This window comes from Schistocerca nitens, chromosome 6 (genome assembly GCF_023898315.1).
Source record: "Schistocerca nitens isolate TAMUIC-IGC-003100 chromosome 6, iqSchNite1.1, whole genome shotgun sequence".
Classification (NCBI taxonomy): Eukaryota; Metazoa; Arthropoda; class Insecta; order Orthoptera; family Acrididae; genus Schistocerca; species Schistocerca nitens.
The window spans coordinates 88,002,135-88,026,721 of record NC_064619.1 but is presented as its reverse complement, the minus strand read 5'-3'; the positions used below and the strand labels follow the sequence as shown (position 1 = coordinate 88,026,721).

The 24,587-nt window shown below is 45.2% G+C and overlaps 1 protein-coding gene across 4 annotated transcripts in view; it reads left to right on the top strand.

Annotated features, from left to right (window-relative positions):
- Window positions 1-24,587, top strand: part of LOC126262557 (enhancer of mRNA-decapping protein 3) — an 84,944-nt gene that overhangs the window by 20,766 nt on the left and 39,591 nt on the right. For all 4 annotated transcript variants that reach the window (XM_049959255.1, XM_049959253.1, XM_049959252.1 and 1 more), the window contains 2 exons: window positions 9,659-9,867; window positions 24,408-24,556. In XM_049959255.1, the coding sequence (XP_049815212.1) occupies window positions 9,659-9,867; window positions 24,408-24,556 (358 nt within the window). The remainder of the gene's footprint in view (window positions 1-9,658; window positions 9,868-24,407; window positions 24,557-24,587) is intronic.

Genomic DNA, 24,587 nt, shown 5'->3' with positions numbered 1-24,587 from the left:
TAATGCTCTCTGCCTCCTGGCTCAAACATCTTGGGATGCAGACTGTGCTACTCTTCTTCCTTCTCTACCATTCTCTGGTTTTGTCCAGATTAGATTACGGTTGTTAGGTTTATGGTTCAGCAGCTCCTTCCACTCTGAAACTACTTGACCCCATTCATAACTATGGGGTGTGGCTGGCTGTCGGTGCCTTTTGCACTAGTCCCGTCAACAGCCTCCTCGAAGAAGCGGGGATTCCCCCTCTGCAAATACAACGGAGCCATCTCCTGGTTTCTCAAGCAATCGCCATTCGATGATTCCCTGACCATCCCGTGTACCCCATCCTCTTTGGAAATGAGGGATGTTTCCCTTGTGATGCCCATCCTTGGATGGGGTTGCTGGGTTGGAATGCATCTCACTTCCCCCCATCGGGATCTCCATCTTCATCTCCACTCCCTGGAAACTGCCCTATGTGTTTCTTCCCGTGCCCCCCTTGGATGGTGCCTTGACCACAGATAAGGGTCGACTTATTCCAGAGTCCTGAGGTCTCTGTCGCCCCCATGGTATTCCAGCGTCATTTACATTCCATACTTCATGAGTTCAAGACTGCTACCATCTTCTACATGATGGTTCTAAAACGATAGATGAGACGGGATATACTTTTGTCTCTCCTGGCATGTTTACATTTTGCGGCGTGCACTGCAGCTGTAACGGTTATAAGCTAAGTACTGACAAACTTATTTGTGCTCTGTAATACAGTTATTAAATTTAATAGATTTCAGCGGTGTTGCGTGCCGTTTGTGGTGAAATAACGACTTAATAAACTTTTGTAATCGTTCGGTCGCTGTGTTTTAGAGAGTTTTCAGTGTGTTGAAGTCGTTAGTAATTTTCGTGCTTTAGTTTTCAACTGACGTTTATTATTCTTTCTAGTGAGATATTTCAGTAAAATTTTCATATAGTGTTTTAACTTCCCTTAGTTTTACAGTGGTAGTTTTAATTTTTTGGTTGTAGCTAATAATTTTGTGAAGTTTTGCTGGTATTGGTATCGGCTGTGTTGTAGTAGTATTAATACAAGTAGCTGCTTTCTTAGTAGGCAGAGAATTTAGAGACCATTATTGTTAGTTCTTAAATAGTTCTACTGGTGTAACTGAACTTTGGTAACGTAAATGTATAGTTTTTTTTTTTTTTTTTTTTTTTTCCAGTAACTGTAAAATTTACCGTGAGTGAAAAGTGTGGGCTCTGTTGTAGGTTTGTGAGTAGAGGATTACGGTGTGGGATTTGTTCAAAGTATTTTCGTTGGGGGGAATGCAGTGGGGAAGCCAGTGGTCATTTTAGGGAGATCCTCTCCTGGGAATGTAGAATCTGTAGTAGAAACAAGTTAATAGAGGAGCAGGAGCGTAAGATCTGTGCCCTTCAGGTGCAGTTACAATGCGCAAAGGAGGAACTAGTTAGGTTGAGGAGGGTGAAGAAGGGTGGTGGGGAATGGGAACTGGCAGTTGGCAAGAAGGTAGCTAGGAAGAGGAGGTACTCACACAGTTTTACTTTGCATACATGCAATAGATATGACCAACTGTCAGAGTTGAGTGGAGAGGAGCCTCGTGTAGCCGTAGATGTAGGTAACTTGCAGCAGTCCTCAGCAATTAGGAGACCTAGGTTAGTTGCAAATTCTAGCAGAAAGAAGGTTCTGCTGCTAGGTAGTTCCCACGGTAGAGGTGTGGGCCAGCAGTTGCAGGAAGTGTTGGGGAGTGAGTACCAGGTCACCAGCATTGTGAAGCCTAGTGCAGGGTTGGCTCAGGTGACTGAAAGCATAGGGGAGTTATGTAAGAATTTTACAAAAGAGGATCAGGTAGTGATAGTGGGTGGAGCAGGGAACAGTCTCGATAGGGACGGGGAATATGATGTCAGTGGTGACTTGGTTAAGATAGCTACTCAAACTGGTGGTACTAATGTGCATTTCGTGCAACTGTTTCAGCGTCATGATTGGCCTCGCCTTAATGCGGCTGTTAGGCGCGTTAATGTGGGGCTGGGGAGGGCACTGATGGCGGAGGGCATGGATCACATCTCATTGGTGCCAGTTGGGTCTATCAGTAGATGGGGTTTCACTAGGCATGGCCTGCACCTCAATAGGTATGGGAAGGGGAGGCTGACTAAGCTTATAGGTGACAGAGTAGTGGGTGGTGGTTGTGGTGGTGGTGGTGGTGGTGGTGGTGGTGGTGGTGGTGGTGGTATCACTCATGGAAAAATTCCTATAGTAGTTGGTGTTAGAGCTGCACCTTTTTTAGACTGAAGTCAGCTGATAGGTATACCTGCTTAAAGGAAGTGCCTCTAACTAAGGGCTCACCTACAGAGGATGTAATGTTTCCAAGTAGAAAAGGAATTAGCATATTTCATCAAAATATAAGAGGTATTAGAGATAAAGTTAGTGAACTGCGAATAGATGTTAACTCTGAAATTATTGGTATATCAGAGCACCACTTAAATAATTTGATAATTCAGAGGCTTCCTTTACCAGGCTACAGATTAGCTGGTCGTTTCTCAAGGAGTTCCTTGCGGGGTGGGGGAGTGGCTCTGTATGTAAAAAACAGTATTTCATTAGAGTCCATAGACGTATCACGACACTGCACTGAACAGATATTTGAAAGTTGTGCAGCATTAGTTGAATTTAGTGAAACTGAACTTCTAATTGCTGTTGTTTATAGGTCCCCTAACTCAGACTTCAGAGCATTTTTGCTTAAGCTAGAGAGGGTTCTTGATTCACTTTGTAGGAAGTACCAGAAAGTAGCTCTATGTGGTGACTTCAATATTAATTTTGTATATGATTGTGCAAGAAAAAGGATGTTGGTAGATCTCCTAAATTCATATGATCTGATGCAAACTGTGTTTTTTCCAACTAGGGTGCAGGGGAACAGTAGCACAGTCATAGACAATATTTTTATTCATTCTTCATTACTAGATGGGCATTCTGTTAGTGAAAGGGTGAATGACCTTTCAGATCATGATGCACAAATTTTAACACTAAAAAGTTTTTGTACTCTATCCAATGTCGTATTTAATTACAAACTACGTAGGAAAGTTAATCCAACAGCAATAGAGAGTTTTTCAAAACTTGTCAAGGAACAAGAGTGGCAAGATGTTTATAGTGCCAATAATATAGATGATAAATACAATGCTTTCCATAACACATTTCTCATGCTTTCCATTAGAACATTCTAAACGGGTTACTAGCAGTAATGGACAGCCCGGTTGGCTGACAAGTGGGATAAGGATATCATGTAGAACAAAGCGGGAATTATATCAAAATGTTAGAAGTAGTCACAATCAAGCTACAGTAGCCCATTACAAACAGTATTGTAAGGTGCTTAAAAATGTTACTAGCAAGGCAAAAAGTATGTGGTATGCAAATAGAGTAGCTAATTCACAGGATAAAATTAAAGCCATATGGTCAGTTGTGAAGGAAGTTTCTGGTCAGCAGCACAAGGTTGACGATATAAAGTCAGTTTGCAGTAATAATATTTCTGTTACAGTATTTAACAACAGTATATGTACAGTATTTAACAACCATTTTCTGAGCATTGGTGGTGAATTAAATAAAAATTTAGTATCTACAGGAAATAATATAAATTTCTTAGCAAATGCCTTTCCGAGATTGACGTCTGAAATACTCCTCTGTGATACAGACAAGAGGGAGATTGAGACAATAATCAAATCACTGAAGACTAAGGACTCTCATGGTTATGATGGAGTGTCTAGCAGAATACTAATGTACTGTGCTGCACATGTTAGCCCTGTATTTAGCCATATTTGTAATTTTTCCTTTAGGAATGGTCAGTTTCCTGAGCGATTAAAGTACTCAGTAGTAAAGCCGCTTTATAAAAAGGGAGAAAGGGATAATGTAGATAATTTTAGACCTATTTCTATGCCATCAGTGTTTGCAAAAGTTATCGAAAAGGCTGTGTATGTAAGGTTAATTGATCATTTTATATCACGTGATTTGCTATCAAATGTACAGTTCGGCTTTAGAAGTCATTTGACAACTGAAAATGCTATATTCTCTTTTCTCTGTGAGGTACTGGATGGGCTAAACAAAAAGTTTCGAACATTTGGCGTATTTTTTGATTTAGCAAAGGCATTTGACTGTGTTGATCTCACAATATTGCTCCAGAAGTTGGACCATTACGGAATAAGGGGAGTAGCTCACAATTGGTTTACCTCTTACTTTAGCAACAGGCAACAAAAGGTCATCATTCACAATGTTGATAACGGCTGTGATGTGGGATCTGAGTGGGGTGCTGTCAAGTGGGGGGTGCCCCAGGGATCAGTGTTGGGCCGCTCCTGTTCCTTATTTATATAAATGATATGCCCTCTAGTATTATGGGTAACTCTAAAATATTTCTGTTTGCTGATGACACTAGCTTGGTAGTAAAGGATGTTGTGTGCAACATTGACTCGGTTTCAAGTAGAGTAGTACATGATCTCAGTTCATGGCTTGTAGAAAATCAGCTAACGTTACATCACAGTAAGACTCAGTTTTTACAGTTCCTAACACACAATTCAACAAAACCTGACATTTTAATCTCACAGAACGGGCATATGATTAGTGAAACTGAACAGCTCAAATTCCTAGGTGTTCAGATGGATAGTAAGCTGTCGTGGAAAGCCCACGTTCAGGATCTTGTTCAAAGACTTAATACTGCCATTTTCACTATTCGAACGGTATCGAAAGTGAGTGATTTTTCGACACGTAAATTAGTATACTTTGCTTATTTTCATTCACTTATGTCGTATGGTGTTATGTTTTGCGGTAACCCTTCCCATTCTAGAAGGATATTTTTGGCTCAGAAACGGGCGGTCCGGGCGATAAGTGGTGTGAGTTCACGAACCTCTTGTCAACCTCTTTTCAAGAGTCTGGGTATTTTGACATTGGCCTCTCAATATGTATATTCCTTATTGTCGTTTCTTGTTACCAATATTAGTTTATTTCCAACAATAAGCAGCTTTCACTCGGTTAATACTCGACAGAAATCAAACCTCCATTTGGATCGGACTTCCTTAACTCTTGTGCAGTATACTGCTGCATCCATTTTCAATAAGCTGCCACTCGAATTCAAAAATCTTAGCAGTAATCCACGCGCTTTCAAATTGAAGCTGAAGAGTTTCCTCATGGGTCACTCCTTCTATTCTGTCGAGGAGTTCCTTGAAAAATTAAGATGATTCTCATTGTATTGCTGATAGCGTTTGCTTAAACTTATGGACTGATTTTTTTTCAGGTTCATGAACATTTATTTTTATCTGTTATTACTTTTTATGTTGTAAGTTCATGTACTGACACGTTCCATGACCTTGGAGATTTGCTCCTCAATTTGGTCCTACGGAACTTGACATTTAAATAAATAAATAAACACCATTTATTGCCGGGATCAAGTAATGTGTTAACAGCAGAGTTGCTAGCCATTAACAGGGTCCTCCATTTTAGTATGCAGGCCTCCCTCCATGGTGTTTCAGTGTGTAACAACCCAATGAGCAGCCTGCAGGCTATAGACTGATGTTACTCTCATCACCCTGTAGTCTCTGTTATCCGTGACCTTCTTTCTTTGCCATTGGCCATGCCGCATGCTCAGTTGTCTGTCTTTGGGTCCCCAGTCATGTGGGCCTCCCAGCGGATGAACTGGCGTACTATTTTGCTAGAGAGGCAGATACTTAACCCTCATTACCTTTCGTGATTCCAGGAGCAGATATGCACATTCACATCAAATCTCCTTTAGACCAAACGTGGAATGACATGTAATGTGCTGCTGCTCTCCGCAAAATCGAGGAGACTACTGCAGTTTGGCACTGTTCCGTGCATTCGTTTCAGGAGGAGTCCATTGTGTTATGCTGTCTACGTATCGGTCACACCAGGCTCTTCCATTGTTTTCTCTTGTGTAGCAAGCTACCCCCAAAATGTGATTGTGGAGCCAGACTAACAGTATCCCATATGGTAGTGGAATGTTCCCCTCTTTTGGTCCTTCATACTAAGTATAGCCTTCCAAATTCCTTGTCTTTAATACTAGCAGATGATTCATGAATGGTTGAACTGGTCCTCAGTTTCCTTCATGAAAGTGGTTTTCATTTTCAGTATATATATATATATATATATATATATATATATATATATATATATATATATATATTTCTCCTGGAGCAGGGGAGGGCGGTTGTGGTTGGGATCTCTTTTAGTGTTTTCTGGGTCTAGGACCCAAGACCACTCCCCCCTGCAAAGACCACTATTTTATCCATCTGTTTTTCCAGTTTTTAGATGTGACTTAATCTTTTATGCCTTCTACTGTATGTGTTTTTAGCTGCCTTGCTTTATAGTTTAACCCCTCTGTCTGGATCCACCCACTTTTCACAGACGTCTCTATGCACGTAACTGTAGAATTGTGGGACTGATGGCCTCACTGTTCAGTCCCATAACACCCCCCCCCCCTCTCCCCTGCCCTTGAATCAGTCAGTCAATTAGTTCTATTGCAGTTTGGGTACATAGGTAATTGACAACACAACAATCTGTTATTGGCAGTGTATCTCAGTTTTTGTGATCATTCTGGTGCCCAAGGTCACTATCGCAGGCATTAATGTCTAATGTTCCTCAAAATGTTGCAAATAATATCTTATCTGTGGAGAAGTGTGAGGAAGTATATGGAGTGATATTGTGCTACATGTTTGAACATAGCGAATGGTATGTACCGGAGTACATTGTGACAAAACTTTCATTTGGCATGGTATAAAGATCTTGGAATGTTTTTCCTGATCTGTTCTCAGAGCAGTAGTCGTTGCCTGTGACATTGAGCAAAGGTAATAATGGTGGTGTCTGTACATTGACATTTTTGGACATTTTTAGTTAACCAATAGTACTCAATATGGTGTTAGAGGCTTTGACTGTTGCATGTGTAAAACTACAGATTTTACTGTCTGTAATGTACTATCCCTCTTCAAATAGAGAACTAATGTATCGAAAGGTGGTTAACCTGCTACTGAGTGATTGCTAATGAAACAAATCGTCACACATTTCATCCTATTTTTATTGCGTGTGCACCCGAAGATACAACTACCACAGTACTAGAAGTTGCAGAATTAATATCCCTTTTCACCTGCAAACTCCTAATTAGAACTAGTCCCATGAGTGTCTTAGAAAATCATCAGGATTGTCAAAGGTAACAGGTAGAACTCCTGTCATAGGAAAGCTTATTACCTTTAAAAGTCTGTATGCTAAGGCAGACTGTCTCATAAAACACCATAAGACGCTCTTACCTCTTCTTCATAGGTAAGGGCCAAGTTGTGTTGTATTTATGCCCATCAGCCAGCAACTAGTGTTTCCCGTAGCCTCTTATATGGAAACATTCATACTAACCCTTTTGTCCAACTCCCAGTGTGGATTTTGGTAGTAGTTGTCCACAACTGACCATTTGACTCACCTGGAATCGACTATAAGGATGGCTTTTGCCCAAAAGCAATCACACCCAACAAGCTTCATACCCATCTGCTGTCCTGCCACAAATAAATTCCCCATCATCACTCACTATTATCCAGTACTGGAAAAACCAGATCATGTTCTCTGCAATGGCTTTGACTATTACTCTGCATGGCTTGAAATGAGGAAAACCCCCCTCAATATCCTTCACATCCCTTCTAAATGGTATTCTACCTCTCACTTTATCTATGCAACATTTTTCCTAATTTCTATGTCTCTCCCATTCCCAAATCCTGTGATGGGGCAAAGGTGCAAAACCTGCCCCACATATATGGCTATCACTTCTTGTTCTAGCTATCACTGGCATTTGCAGTCATGTCAGAGACAGGGCATCCTGCTAAATCACACATGGTTTACCAATTTAACTGCATCCATTGGAGATAATTCTGTGTGAACTGGTTTATTGATTAGAATGGTTGGAAACAAAGCAAACTTTAAGGTAATCTGTCCATTCCTCGCTAAATAATGAAAGGCAGAAGGACTTAGAAAAATGTGGACAATCGAGTCAATCGTTTGCAGTTTCATCTGAAATGCAGAACCAGGTAAAAATATAGATAAAGAAGCAATAAAATGTAGGGAGGTTAGAGAGTTTTGCCGATCAAAAATAGCTGGAAGCCCCTTGGATCTTGACTCAAGACAGGCCAGCTTCTGCAGCTGATTACTAGCACCCCCAGTTGCTGCCTAAGACAACTTTGGATTATGATAAATTAACCAAACACTTGAATAAAATGTGAAACTAGACCCATGACATGAATGTTGTCACCAAACAGATGACACATTGAGTCCTCACGATTTAGTATACATTGTACAGCAACAAAATTGGTCACTAAAAAGTATATGGACCACTGACAGCAGAGTGTAACAATAACAACAGAGTGGGTCCTCTCACCTGAAGACGTGAGCATGAGTTAGCCAGGTGGCACCAATATGGAGCCAGCAAAGGATACTAGATTCTCTTTGGGAAGGGCTAAGGGAAAACTGCCAAGTGGCTTTTGTTATTCCTCTTAACTTATTCATAGCTGCCATGGCTTGCCTGTCCCTGTTCCAGGCCTCCAAAAGCTGAAGACTAAGTGTTAACTGTAAATCAGCTCCTGGTATCCCCATCTCCTGTTTCCCTCGTGGTAACCTCATTCGCTAACCAACCAACAGCAAACTTATTCCCAGGAATATCTATATGACTTGAGGTCCAGAAAGACAATCATGCTACCAGTACCATGGATGCCAGAAAGAAGATTGTATATGGCCAAATAGGTCTGAAGAAAGCATTGGTTTATGACCATTAGACTGCTTAGAATCGCCACAGATCAGGAAATTCCTGAGAATTTAAATGTAAGCATAATAAGTACTTGGATATTGGTCACTAATCCTGTCGTAAAAGTGCTGCAGTCTTACAGTATGAAGTGGTGTTGGTGACCACCACATTGTTCAAAGGCGTAACCAATGTTGTTGTCAATCTTCCAGCAGTAAATACAGAGGACTACTGAACCAAAAAATTCATCAAAAAGTATGAGGCCGAGCCTTTGGTCCAAAGGAAAGGTCATGGCAGAGCTTCGGGATATGTATGCATCATGAACAGGTTTGTGTAGATGCTCTGACAAGAGGGTTAAATGGGGTGGGGTTGTTCAGGTCAGGGCAAAGAGCTTCCAAAAGAGCTGCTATTGATGGGGCACCACCACTTAGGTGAAATCACGGTGACACACATTCTTATGAAATTATCAGTGAGGAAGAGGTCACCATGCAGGGTGATGGTGCACTTAATCAAAAGGGCTTGAGTAAATGGGGGAGATGGTTTTAAGGTCCTCAAGGACATTTATTATCTTTTCTTATATGTGTGTACTATATTGATATTGGATTTTTCAGCACTGTCTATTAATGGAACTGATTTATAAACATAATTTTGCAGATGATGTCAAAATATGCCCTCTGAACATGCAAGGAATTTGCTAAATCTTTCACAGATGTGGCTACATAGTATGTTGTCCAATATTAAATAAGATGTGTGTTTTCTGTATACTTAACTTTCATGATAGGGCCTATTTATAAAAACTAAACTTGTATGTTTTGTTCACGGTGTGTTACTTAACAAAATTGAGAATGTTTTTCTAACAGCTAAGTGAAGTTACTGTACAGTGAATAATAGTGAAACTAATATTATATTTAAAAACTGTGTTGCAGAGCTATTGATATTAAGAGCCTGAAAATTATATCAGCTGTTGATGATGTGGAATCACTAGGATCCTCACAAAGTGTTGTTACTGTAACAAAACCAATTGCAAAACGACCAGGACGTTCCATGAGTGAAAGTTTGGCAACTACAAAAACTTCTCAACTTCGTGAATCACCACGTAAACTTGCAGATGATTCTGGCATACGCCAGAACACTGGTGAGATATCTCTGTTGTTTCTGGAGTCTTAGTGAATCTTGAATTTGAAACGCTTCATGTTTCTGCATTTCTGATACAGTCTAAAATATGTTTTCGTTCAAAATATTGTATTCTTTGATTTCTCTCATGATGGGAATTGCTCAGGGATGCAAATCTCTTGATGGACAGTTGTAATTAACTACCCCTGCTTACATTAATTACTATGTAGGCTTACCATTAATGATAAGCAACTTGTGTTTCTAGATTGTCAACCATAGTTTGTTTATTCTTAAAATGATTTCAAATTAATGTTCCATTACAAGATAAGCCAGCCTGTCAAGAAAAGGACCTTGCATCTCTATTTATGATCTTTTTCAGCTGTGCATGGTATTATTAAGTTCTGGCATTTCGTTGGTACATTTATTTCGTAAGCATATGTCATTCCAATCGTTCCAGGGTGTTAGAAATCATCATAAGACTTCAGTATCCCCCTGCAGGTCCGGGGGTTGGAATAGGCCTAAGGTATTCCTGCCTGTCGTACGAGGCGCCTAAAAGGAGTTTCACACATTTTGGCCTTTGTGTCATGGTCCCCTGTAGGGTTTGACCTCCATTCTTCAAAATTTTCCCGAAGAGCGAGCCAGTTGGGTAAGAGTGCCTTACAAGGTGCATCATGTCCATCGTGCATTAAGATCTTTAACCCACTTTCTCATTGTCCCATTGCAGTCCTGCCCATTCTCCATCTGTTGGGCAAGGACACCTTCCTGGGTGCGTTTTCCACCATGCACTATGCAGTGTTGATTTCTGCGTCGATGATGACCATGGACTTCTTTGCACCCGATATCCAGCACGGTAGCCAGTCTGTTGTGGTGGGGCTGTCATGTACCCTGTTGGTTGTACCCCCTGAGCACACAGGGATCGCTCTGCTGATGCCTGCGCCGTTAACTCCCCATGTATGCCAAGAGGTAGATGCCCATCCCCCTGGGGCATTGGGACTCCCGGAAATGGCCATCCTGCCAGGTGGCCCTTACTGCAGTTGGGTGGCACCTGTGGAGAGGGCCCCTGGTCGTAGTGGGTGGCGTAAGGGCAGATGATACGCGATGAAGCATAGTCCATCATCTCTTACTGGTGGTGAAACACCAGCAGTCTCTAAGCGATCACAAGCTCAATTCAGCACACAGAAGTACGACCCCAAATCATTCCCCTCCCTGGCCGCACCATGGGAGGAACGTCAGGCTAAGGATGGCAGCGGATGTTATTCGCCCCGGTACCTTGTATCTTTGAGAGATGATGGGGAATCGTTCATGACGATGAAGCATCAGTTTTTTGTTGAGCATTTAGAGGACAAGTTTGGGGATGTGGAGGGCTTGTCCAAAATGAGATGTGGGTCAGTCTTGATCAAAACAGCATCCTCTGCCCAGTCACGGGAGTTACTTGCTTGTGGCAAGCGGGGGGATGTTCCTGTAACCATCACGTCCCATAAGAGCTTAAATATGGTCCAGGGTATCACATCTCACAGAGACTTCCTTTTGCAGTCCGACAATGAGCAGCACGCCAATTTAGAGCGGCGAGGTGTAAATTTCATCTGGCGTGTCCACCGAAGCCTTCATCTTGGTCTTTGAGGGTGATACAGTGCCCAAGATGGTCAAGGTGATGGTCTACCGGTGTGATGTAAAGCCCTATATCCCTCCCCTGATGCGGTGCTTTAAGTGCTGGAAGTTCGGCCATATGCCTTCCCACTGTACTTCCAGCGTCACATATCAAGATTGCGGACGCCCATCACATCCCAATACTCAATGTGCCCCACCTCCCATCTCTGTCAACTGCAGAGAGCACCATTCGCCTTACTCGCCTGACTGCAGGATTCTCCAGAAAGAAAGGAAAATCATGGAGCACAAGACCCTGGACAGATTGACCTACACTGAGGCTAAGAGAATATTTGAACGCCTGCATCTTTTGCTTATGACATCATCTTACACCGCCGCTACAACAGTTCTGGACCCCCCTGCGGGTCCGGGGATTAGAATAGGCCCGAGGTATTCCTGCCTGTCGTAAGAGGCGACTAAAAGGAGTCCCTCCCCCTCAAGGGGGTAGTTAGCGCCTGCGTCCGGAGACGGACGGTTCCATGACCTCTATTTGCGGTCATTTTGCTTTTTCACTTCTCGTTTCTTCCTTCCTTTGGTTGGTTCCTTTCTTTGCTCTTCTCCACCTCACTGTCTTCCTTACACTTTCCCCTGCAAAATCTCCTTGCCCTCTCATTGCCTTCTTCTCCTTGCCTTCTCATTGCCTTCTTCTCATTGCCTTCTTCTACTTGCCTTCTCATTGCCTTCTTCTACTTGCCTTCTCATTGCCTTCTTCTGCTTGCCTTCTCTGGTCTCCGCCTCGGCGTTTGAGACAGTCTGTCCCCTCTCCCTCTCCCTCTCCCTCTCCCTCTCCCTCTCCCTCTCCCTCTCCCTCTCCCTCTCCCTCTCCCTCTCCCTCTCCCTCTCCCTCTCCCTCTCCCTCTCCCTCTCCCTCTCCCTCTCCCTCTCCCTCTCCCTCTCCCTCTCCCTCTCCCTCTCCCTCTCCCTCTCCCTCTCCCTCTCCCTCTCCCTCTCCCTCTCCCTCTCCCTCTCCCTCTCCCTCTCCCTCTCCCTCTCCCTCTCCCTCTCCCTCTCCCTCTCCCTCTCCCTCTCCCTCTCCCTCTCCCTCCTTTTTCCTCTTCGTCCTTCCTCCCTGTGCGCGCCTGAAGGCCGACCCACGCGTTCGCACGCGTAGCCGGTGACGGGGTAACGCGTAATTCCCCGCCCTGGGTAGACATGTAAGGCACGCGCGTACCCCCTGGTACAGGCCAGGCCCGGGGAGGGGTGATTGCCTGAGCTGATACCGTCTGACCATGCCGATTGGTCCCTCCGTCTGTTTCTCGGGAGGTGTGACCTGAGGTGTAAACGTTCACCTAAGGCGGGAGTGCCCTCTGAGAGGGTCCCCACAAGGAAGGAGCGCGCCATCGGAGACGCTGGCAATCATGGGGGATTCCTCCGCAATGGATTCCACTCCATCTCTCTCGACTTCTGCCCAAAAACGGAAACGTGACCAGCTACCAGTGACAAAAGTACTACCGCCTGCCCCACAGTTCCTCGTCGTTTCTCGATCTGAGGACGGAAAGGATTTTTCCTCTGTCAACCCTTTCGTTATCCAGAAGGGCGTAGATGCCATAGCCGGATCTGTTAAATCTTGTACCAGGTTGCGTAATGGTACCTTATTACTCGAAACTGAGAGCGCCTTTCAGGCACAAAAACTGCTTCGGGCCACACTCCTGTACACGTTCCCTGTCCGGGTGGAGGCTCACCGAACTTTGAATTCGTCTCGTGGTGTGGTCTATACTAGATCCCTCGACGGCTTGACTGACGAGGAGATTCAATCTTTCCTCGCTGAGCAGGGCGTGACGGCTGTCCATAGGGTCATGAAAAAGGTCAACAATGACCTTGTACCGACCCGGACACTTTTCTTGACCTTTGATAGTGTTAAGCTGCCATCGCGCATCAAGGCAGGCCACGAGGTTATTTCTGTTCGCCCCTATGTCCCGACACCTACGCGCTGCTACCAGTGTCAACGTTTCAATCACACTCGACAGTCTTGTTCCAATGCGGCTAAATGTGTCACTTGTGGCAGGGATGCCCATGAGGGTGACTGTCCACCTCCGTCTCCTCGTTGTGTGAACTGTCAGGGTGACCATGCCGCATCCTCCCGCGTCTGTCCTGTCTATAAGGAAGAACGCTGTATCCAAGAAATTCGGGTCAAAGAGAAAGTGTCTACCTCGGCTGCTCGCAAGCTATTGGCTAGTAGGAAGCCCACGCTGCTCCCAGCGGGGAAATACAGTACTGTCCTCGCCTTTCCACGGACTACCAGGGAGGTGGCAACCCAGACATGCGATCTGACCTTCAGCACCACGGTCGTCCGTTCGGCCAGTGCTAAGATCGCGCGGTCGACGTCTCCTCTTCCTCCCATCACCCCACAGGCACCTGCCCGTTCATCAGCTTCTGCTAAGACGAAGACCCAGAAGTCAGATGCACGGGCCTTCAAGAAGGAACCGTCCCGTGCAGACTTCCTACGTACCTCGACCTCCCAGCCTTCGACCGGTACTTCCACCAAACGACCTTCCAAGAAGGCAAATAGGAAGCACAGTTCTCCTTCTCCGCCATGGCGCATTTCTTCTCCTGCGCCACCCAGCGGTTGCCGCCCCAGGCCGTCATCCGTTTCGCCTGGCCGCACCGCTGGTAGCCGAACATCTGGCCGTTCACCGGCGGAGGAAGCTCCCCCTCCCGGCCATCTTTCCAAGATGGCCGATGAACCTATAGACCCAATGGACGATGACTGTCCGCCTACTGATAGCGGCGGCAGTGCTCGCTCGAAGCCACGCCCTCAGCGGCCTTCGAGGTGACCCCTTCTTTCATCTTCCTTTTTCTTTTCTTACGATGGCACTTATTCACTGGAATATTCGCAGCATTCGCTCCAACCGAGAGGACTTGAAGTTGCTGCTCCGCTTGCACCGTCCGCTCGTCGTCGCCCTCCAGGAAACGAAGCTACGCCCTTGCGATCAAATTGCCTTGGCACACTACACCTCTGTGCGTTTTGACCTACCCCCTGTGGTAGGTATCCCAGCTCATGGAGGGGTTATGTTGCTGGTCCGGGATGATATTTACTACGATCCCATCACGTTGCACACCGGCCTGCAGGCAGTTGCCATCCGCATTACTCTCCCCACTTTTACATTTTCCATTTGTACCGTTTACACTCCATCGTCGTCTGCCGTTACCAGGGCAGACATGATGCAACTTCTTGCTCAGCTACCTGCACCATTTTTGTTAACTGGAGACTTCAATGCCCACCATCCCCTTTGGGGCTCTCCAGCATCCTGCCCGAGGGGCTCCCTGTTAGCAGACCTTTTCAACCAGCTCAATCTTGTCTGCCTCAATACTGGCGCCCCTACTTTTCTTTCGGACACATCTCACACCTATTCCCATTTAGACCTCTCTATATGTGCTCCCCAACTTGCACGCCGGTTCGAGTGGTATGCACTTTCTGATACATATTCGAGCGACCACTTCCCGTGTGTTATCCATCTCCTGCAGCATACCCCCTCTCCGTGCTCATCTAGTTGGACCATCTCCAAAGCAGACTGGGGGCTCTTCTCTTCCAGGGCGACCTTTCAGGATCAAACATTCACAAGCTGCGATAGTCAGGTCGCACACCTCACGGAAGTCATTCTCACTGCTGCTGAATATTCCATCCCTCACCCTACTTCTTCTCCACGTCGCGTACCGGTCCCCTGGTGGACCGCAGCATGTAGAGACGCTTTACATGCTCGTCGACGTGCTTTATGCACCTTTAAACGCCACCCTACAGTGGCGAATTGTATCAATTATAAACGATTACGTGCACAGTGTCGTCGTATTATTAAAGACAGCAAGAAAGCCAGCTGGGCTGCTTTCACAAGCACCTTCAACAGTTTTACTCCTTCTTCTGTTGTCTGGGGTAGCCTGCGCCGGCTATCTGGCACTAAGGTCCACTCACCAGTTTCTGGCTTGACGGTCGCGAATGACGTCCTTGTGGCCCCTGAGGCTGTCTCCAATGCCTTCGGCCGCTTTTTCGCAGAGGATTCGAGCTCCGCTCATTACCACCCTGCCTTCCTCCCCCGCAAACAGGCAGAGGAGGCTAGGCCACCTAACTTCCGCTCCTCGAATCGTGAAAGTTATAATGCCCCATTCACCATGCGGGAACTCGAAAACGCACTTGGCCGATCACGGTCCTCCGCTCCAGGGCCTGATTCTATTCATATTCAGATGCTGAAGAACCTTTCTCCTGCGGGTAAAGGTTTTCTTCTTCGTACTTACAATCGCATCTGGATTGAGGGACATGTTCCCGCATGCTGGCGCGAGTCTATTGTTGTCCCGATTCCTAAGCCGGGGAAGGACAAGCACTTGCCTTCCAGTTATCGACCCATCTCGCTTACCAGCTGTGTCTGTAAAGTGATGGAGCGAATGGTTAACTCTCGATTGGTTTGGCTGCTCGAGTCTCGACGCCTCCTTACCAATGTACAATGTGGATTTCGTAGGCGCCGGTCTGCTGTTGACCATCTGGTTACCTTGTCGACCTTCATTATGAATAACTTCTTGCGGAAGTGCCCGACCGCGGCTGTGTTCTTTGATTTGGAGAAGGCTTACGACACCTGTTGGAGGGCGGGCATTCTCCGCATCATGCATACATGGGGCCTTCGCGGTCGCCTCCCTCTTTTTATTCGTTCCTTTTTAATGGATCGACAGTTCAGGGTACGTGTGGGTTCTGTCCTGTCAGACACCTTTCGCCAGGAGAATGGGGTGCCACAGGGCTCAGTTTTGAGCGTCGCTCTCTTCGCCATAGCGATCAATCCAATAATGGATTGCCTCCCAGCTGATGTATCAGGCTCCCTTTTCGTGGACGATTTTACCATCTATTGCAGCGCGCAGCGTACGTGTTTCCTGGAGCACTGTCTTCAGCGTTCTCTTGACCGTCTTTACTCCTGGAGTGTCGCCAATGGCTTCTGTTTTTCTGCCGAGAAGACGGTCTGTATTAACTTCTGGCGCTACAAAGAGTTTCTCCCACCGTCCTTACGACTCGGTCCTGTTGCTCTCCCATTCGTGGAGACAACACAATTTTTAGGTCTTACATTTGACAGGAAACTTAGTTGGTCTCCACATGTCTTATTTGGCTGCCCGTTGTACCCGTTCTCTCAATGTCCTCCGTGTTCTCAGTGGTATGTTGTGGGGAGCGGATCGAACCGTCCTACTTCGCCTATATCGGTCGATCGTCCGCTCCAAGCTGGATTATGGGAGCTTCGTATACTCCTCTGCACGGCCATCCATCTTACGCCGCCTCAACTCCATACAACATCGGGGTTTACGACTTGCGATCGGAGCGTTTTATACTAGTCCCGTCGAGAGTCTTCATGCTGACGCTGGTGAGTTGCCACTCACCTACCGGCGCGATATACTGCTTTGTCGGTATGCCTGTCGGCTACTGGCAATGCCCGACCACCCGTCTTATCGTTCCTTTTTTGATGACTCTCTCGACAGTCAATACGGGTTGTATGTCTCCGCCCTGCTACCCCCTGGAGTTCGCTTTCGTCGCCTCCTTCAACACCTTAATTTTTCACTCCCTGCCACCTTTCGAGTGGGCGAGAGCCACACGCCACCTTGGCTCCAGGCTCAGGTTCGCGTCCACCTTGACCTCTGCTCGCTCCCGAAGGAGGTTACCCCCGGTTCAGTCTACCACTCCCGTTTTGTCGAACTTTGTTTGAAGTTCATTAATATGACCTTCATTTATACAGATGGCTCTAAGACCAATGACGGGGTCGGGTGTTCTTTTATTGGCGGGGCACAAAGTTTCCAATATCGGCTCCATGGCCATTGTTTGGTCTTCACAGCTGAGCTCTTTGCCCTCTACCAGGCTGTCCTTTACATCTGCCGCCACCGACATTCTGCATATGTCATCTGCTCCGATTCCCTGAGCGCTATCCAGAGCCTCGGTGATCCGTACCCGGTTCACCCTTTCGTGCACCGGATCCAATGCTCTCTTCAGCAGCTGGTGGACGTCGGTTCTCCGGTTAGCTTTATGTGGGTTCCTGGCCATGTCGGTATCCCTGGGAACGAAGCTGCAGATGCCGCGGCCAAGGCTGCGGTCCTCCAGCCTCGGACAGCTTCTTGTTGTGTCCCTTCGTCAGATTGTAGCAGGGTAATTTGTCGGCACATTGTATCGCTGTGGCATGCCGATTGGGCTGCACTTCCAGACAACAAGCTTCGGGCCTTGAAAGCTCTTCCCGTGGCTTGGACGTCCTCCTCACGCCCTTCTCGGCGGGAGGAGGTACTTTTGGCCCAGTTGCGAATTGGCCACTGCCGGTTCAGCCATCGCCATCTGCTGACGGCTGCGCTGGCGCCGTTCTGCCCGTGTGGGCAATTGCTGACGGTCCGCCACATTTTAACGTCGTGTCCGGATTTTAACACCCTGCGTCTCGATCTTGGCCTGCCATGTACTGTAGAAGCCATTTTAGCGGATGACCCACGAGCAGCTGCTCGCGTTCTTCATTTTATCAATTTGACAACCCTCTCAAAGGACATTTGATTATGCTGTTTTCTTTTTTAATCCTAAGCCTGCCAGTATGTCTTTCATCGTGTTTTCCGTTTCGTTGCTGTTTTAAACTTGTGAATCGCGGTGCATTCCTAAAGTAGTCTGGGCGCTAATGACCGTTGACATTGTGCGCCCTAAAAAAAAAAAAAAAAAAAAAAAAAAAAAAAAAAAAAAAAAAAAAAAAAAAAAAAAAAAAAAAAAAACAACAACAGTTCTGGCACCATTATCTCTGCCAACCCAGGTCACCTCTCAGAGCCGGAAGACTACGCATGCCCCCTTGATGGTGGGGGGGCATTTCCCCTCCCTGTTGCGCCTGCAACACCTACTTCGGGAGCAAACCCCCGCCAACCATCGAACCCTCGGGGACGTCCATCCCCACTTCTAAACCGGAGAAGCATAGTAAGTCTTCTTGGGCTCCTCTTGCTAGGAAGGGGTCCCTTGGGTCACTCCCTTCTCAGGTTTCTTCTAGTGAGAAAGACGACCACCCACCAGTGGCTGAAGAGCTCATCCTCAGTCCCGGAGACTGAGCCAGTGAAGCCCTCGCAGGCAGAGAAACCCAAGCAACGAGAGAAATCCAAAAAGAAAAACCCCCAAGACCAAGGAAATTGCGGTGGCACCCACAACACCACTTCTTACAAGCTCTGCGGCTGAGGATGGGATGGAGATTTTGGCGTCCGCTGGGGACCTAGACCTCGCCAGACCCTCAGACACAATGGATATAGACTGCTCAGAATAAGGATGGCACAGGAAATAACTGTCGGCAATGTATGTATGATTGATCAACTCCCTAAACCTTTCCTACTTCTGGGAGATTTTAATGCCCATAACCCCTTGTGTGGTGGTACCATGCTTACTGGCCGAGGCAGAGATGTCAAAACTGTACTGTCACAATTCGACCTCTGCCTCTTAAATACCAGGGCTGCTGCACATTTCAGTGTGGCTCATGGTAGTTACTCGACCATTGATTTATCAATTTGCAGCCCAGGACTTCTCCCATCTATCCACTGGAGAACACATGATGACCTGAGTGGTAGTGACCACTTCCTGTCACTGCCCCAGCATCAGGCGCATGGACACCTGGTGAGATGGGCTTTGAACAAGGCGGACTGGGGAACTTTAACCGGCGTTTAAACCCAGTAAAAACCCGCTTGATATGGATAGCTATTGGCCCAGCAGCCTCACCAACATTCTTTGTAAGCTGCTGGAACATATGGTATATCGGCGGTTGGGTTGGGTCCTGGAGTCACGTGGCTTGCTGGCTCCATGACAGGGCAGCTTCCGCCAGGGTCGCTCTACCACTGATAATCTTGTGTCCATTGAGTCTGCCATCCAAACAGCCTTTTCCAGACGGCAACACCTAATTGGTCTCAGAGGACAATTCCCGATTTTTATCCAAAACTTCCTGTCATTCCGTACTCTCCATGTCAAAGTTGGTGACTCCCATAGTTCTATCCATATCCAGGAGAATAGAGTCCTGCAGGGCTCTGTATTGAGTCTCTCTCTATTTTTAGTGCTCATTAATGGTGTAGTAGCAGCTGTCAGGCCCTCTGTCTCACCTTCTCTGTATGCAGATGACTTATACATTTCATACTGCTGCTCCAGTACTGTTCTTGCTGAACGGCACCTCCAGGAAGCCATCCACAAGGCCCAGTCATGGGCTCTAGCCCAGAACTTCCACTTTTCAGCCGCAAATCGTGTGTCATGCACTTCCGTCGGCACAGTACCGTTTATCCAGAACCAGCACTGTACCTTAATGACGATTCACTCACTGTAGTTGAGACATATCAATTCCTAGGACTGGTTTTCGACACTCGATTGACTTGGCTCCCTCATCTTCATCAGCTAAAGCAGAAGTGTTGGCAGCACCTCAATGCCCTCTGTTGTTTGAGCAACACGAATTGGGGTGCAGATCGCTCTACGCTGCTGCAGCTCTACAGAGCCCTTTCTGAATGGACTATGGGAGTGTGGTTTATGGTTCAGCAGCGTCTTCAGCATTGCATTTACTTGTCCCTGTGCACCACTGTGGGGTTTGATTAGCGACAGGAGCTTTTAGGACAAGTCCGGTGACTAGCGTACTGGTGGAGGCTGGTGTCCCTCCACTGCAGATCAGACGTGTGCAACTGCTCGCCAGTTACGCAGCACACATTCATAGTTCTCCTGAGCATCTGAATTACCATCTCCTTTTCCCACTCGCGGCGGTCCATCTCCCGCATCAGAGGCCCAGATCGGGGCTAACAATTACAGTTCACATGCCGTTCCTTCTCTCCGAACTGGAGTCCTTCCTTTTACCACCTCTGCTTGTGGTCCATTCACGTACACCTCCATGGTGTACACCTCGGCCGCTGCTTCATGTGGACCTTTTGCATGGCCCTAAGGACTCCGTTAGCCCTGCCGCTCTCTGCTGTCACTTCTTCTCGATTCTTGATGTGTTCTGGGTCTCTGAAGCGGTTTACACTGACGGCTCAATGGCTGATGGTCATGTAGGCTTCACATATGTTCATGGAAGACATATTGAGCAGCACTCCTTGCCAGTTGGCTGCAGTGTTTACACTGCAGAGCTGATGGCCATATCTCGTGCTCTTGAGTACATCCGCTCATGCCCTGGTGAGTCATTTCTCCTGTGTACTGTCTCATTGAGCAGCCTACAAGCTATCGACCAGTGCTACCCTCGCCACCCTCTGGTAGCAACCATTCAGGAGTCCATGTATTCCCTGGAACAATCCTGCCATTCCGTGGTGTTTGTGTGGACCCCAGGACTCTTCGGAATCCCTGGTAACGAACTTGCCGACAGGCTGGCCAAACAGGCGATGTGGAAACCGCCTCTGGAGATAGGCATCTCCGAAGCTGACCTACATTCTGTCTTACACTGCAGGGTTTTCAGGCTTTGGGAGATGGAAGGGTATAACAGTACGCACAACGGGGGGAGGGGGTTACAGAAGGGATCAGAGAATGGAGTCTGTACCAAACTCATCTAACATCCCACCCTGCTGAGGTTCATTTTGTTCATGAGTTGCAGTTTGTTAGTGTGACTCTTCTTTCTACTACGGAGATCAGTTTTCATACATGAAAGTAGGATGCAGTTGGTACAATAGTATCACTGCCCCCCCCCCCCCCCCCCACCACCACCACTACCCTCAAAAAAATCTCCTATAACACAGCAGTGATGTCAGTTTATGGGTAGAGGTTACCTGCTTATCACTTCTTTAGTAAATCCTCACTACAACTGCATAATTGGGTCCATCAGAGAAAACACTTTCAGACTTGAGTCTAGTTAGAAGGATGGCTCAAGATGAAGACTATAAAGTCAGCATAATATTTAAATACTTTGTTGGGTGCAGTCTAAAGTCCACATCATGTAGGAAGACGGCCCAGTTTTCTGCTGTTCTGCGCATCCCCCTACATTAACCATTGTTAGCCAATAAGATTCATTCCCTTTCCAAGTGGCTAGCTGCAAGTTACATCTAGACTGTGAGACTCCGTCTCGTACATGCTGCACTGTTGTCGTACTTCACAACAACCAGATTATTCATTCAACGTCTATGATTTTTTTTCCTGTAGCGTTATAGCTGTGAATGCTTGTCTTCACAAGCAGTCAAGGGGGATTATTTACCACATTTATACCTCTTTCAGTTGTGAATTTGAAAGCGGAACTCATACTGTTGACATCAGAAGACACAAGAATGGACTGCAGAAGCATACAGTAACTTCAAGAGAACTGTAAATAAGATTGTAAACGGAAGCGTCAGAACTGTAGGATCATTATGGAAAATTGGTTTCGTGTCACCTGGAAAGCATCGAAATTGCAAGAAACCTTTAACACAGATGGGTGCTTTTGACAATGATGATTTTAAAGCACTTTGTGTGGATGGTGAATACCAGACATCACAAACTTCCTCAATGTAAAGAATTTTGAAAGACATTGGTTTAAAATATGTTAAAAAGAGAGATTTTAGTTGAAAGAAGTGACGTAGGTGCAGCACTAATTACATCCCTTATAAATATGTGCAATACAGATGGAGGCGGCAGTTAAACAGAGTATTTTCTTGATGAAACTTGGGTGAATCAGAATCTTTCTAGGAACATCTGCTGGAAAATGAGTGATGGTACTGGCGGTTTCAAAGTTCCCATAGGAATAGGTTCTCTGATAATTATTCTGCATTCTGGCTCTTCTGGTTTTGTTACTGAGAGTGAACTAGTATTTATGTGTAAGAAAAATGGCTGTGACTACCATTCAAAAACAAACACTGCCACTTTCGTGAAGTGGTTCACTGAAAAATTCATGCAGTACCTTGCTTCGAAGTCAGTCACTGTAATGTACCATGCGAATTATTATACAACTGTTACCTATAAAACAGCAAGTACAAACACAAGGAGAATGAATATTTTGCCCTAGCTTAAAAATTTAAATATTTCACAGAGTGTAAACGAGACTTGTGCCGAACTCCTGCAGCTTGTTAATATATATAAGTTCCGTGATGTCAGTGTTGTCACACAGTTTTTCATTTATCTACATATCATTCTCAGTGTAGTACCATGAAATTAATTTGGGAAAAGGTTAAAGACTATGTGGTAGAAAAAAATCATTTAAGATAAGACACAAATCCCCCCCCCCCCCTTTCAGCGTGGGCATGGTCTGATGCGTGCTGAAAAGCTACAGGAAGAATACTTAGATAGCGAGGTGAAGATGGATATAATCCTTTACCCATCATTGTAATTTATGATCATATGGTTCGAACATACTCTGATAGCAGACTGTGGTGGTATGATGTAGATTTTCAAACAAAGTACAGTAGTAATATTTTGTAGTTTTAAAGACTCACGGTTTAAAAAATGTGTGTATCAACATATCAATAGCATACACAGTATATAAGAACTTCCTAGCCTTTATTGATTATATCCTGTGAAGTATGCAGACTATAATATTAAACACATCGCCCAAGGAGAAGTTAAGCTTTTCAGTGTGTTGCATGCTCTAATAACCCATGAGAATGTCGCTGGATAAATTCATCAGAAACTCCAATATTGCCACAGGTAAATCCCTGTCACTTTCAACGCACGAGTTAGAAAATGCCTTCAAATGACAAGGAAAGTTACTTGTTGAGATATCAGTGGTTTTCAGCGTTATAAGTCAGTGGTCCCGTGGGCTATTCACAGATGATGGTTAATTGTTTGCTTTTTCGATGAGTTATAAATGCTGTCTCTCACTGTAATGTCGAATGAGTTAATTTACACCCATAATGCCCATTGACAGCGAAAAATATAACACCATACTGACCATTTTTACAGTAGTTTTTTACATTAGTCTTTTCTACCATTAATTCTTTATACACTGAACTACAGTCGAAGACCCACATATACGCCTTATGCCGTTTTTAAAAATTCTATGGAGTAGAAGCAGTTTTTGAGCAAATATAATGACTTCGGCTTGTGGTTGAATTTTATTTTGTTGTATATTACAGTTTTACTTGTAATACAGTCCAAATTGCAATAAATGACATTTATTGCAAGTAGTTTCATGACCTTGTCGGTAGACAGTTGTAATTTTGGGAAAAATTGTACTTCACATCTTCACAAAGCTGTGTCAGCTGTTCTCACCTTCAGACATCAGATGGACTAAAGCTGTGCAGAGATGGACGCAATGTCATAAAGGCGTGAAACAAAATTTCTCATAAGACAATTGATCGAACTTGGTTTTAAAATTTATTATTCCCCTTACAGATTTGAATGTATAATACAATGTACCATAGGCAAATGAACTGATTTTTGCCCACAGCAACGCAGTTCGGTAATGTGGAATTTGTTTGCCTGCTCTGTGCTGCCACGCATGCACACATCTCATCTCCTCCACGCATCCCTATCGATCCGCCTCTACATGCGGAAGCACCATCCTATGTAATGTTGGCTATATTTGGTATTATTATCTTTCACAGCCAAATTCAGTGAACTCAATCTCATTTGTGTCAGCTTTCATTTCATGTGAAATGACATTGCATATTGTTTGTTGTAAGTTTTGTTTTATTTACTTATAAATTTTTGCTACGGCTTTGGACTTCTTTCCTTTGGTAATTCTTGGAAAAGAACTTCACTGTATTATTTGTATTATCTTCAGTTCTTGATTACAGTTAGTCCTCATAAAACAAAGCAGTATCATTGCTTCATATTTTGAAAATGAAGATTTTGTCTGTCTATCTGTATTGTTATCTGCTGTTCCTCTATGCAGTTCAGAGTAACCACGTTGGTGGAGCTTTTGGGTGTTGTTGAATGATGTTACAAAACCATGTAATATTTTACCAAATTAGTGTATGAGAAAGAATCAGCAAAATTTACTTCATTTAAAGCATATTTTAATTTAAATTACAGTGTAATGAATGAATATTTAAAATGTTTAACATGTGATTCCTTCTAAATATAACTTATTACAGTTAATGAAGGGAGCAGAACACCCAGCAAAAAGGACAGAGCTCGCCAGAAAATGTCAGAAAGAGATGAAGCTTGCTTTGGCTCGTCAGTTGACAACATATTAGGCCATGAATTTGATTTTGAAAAAAATTTAGCATTATTTAATAAGAAGGTGAGAAAGAAAAGTTTAATTTGTTTTAGAC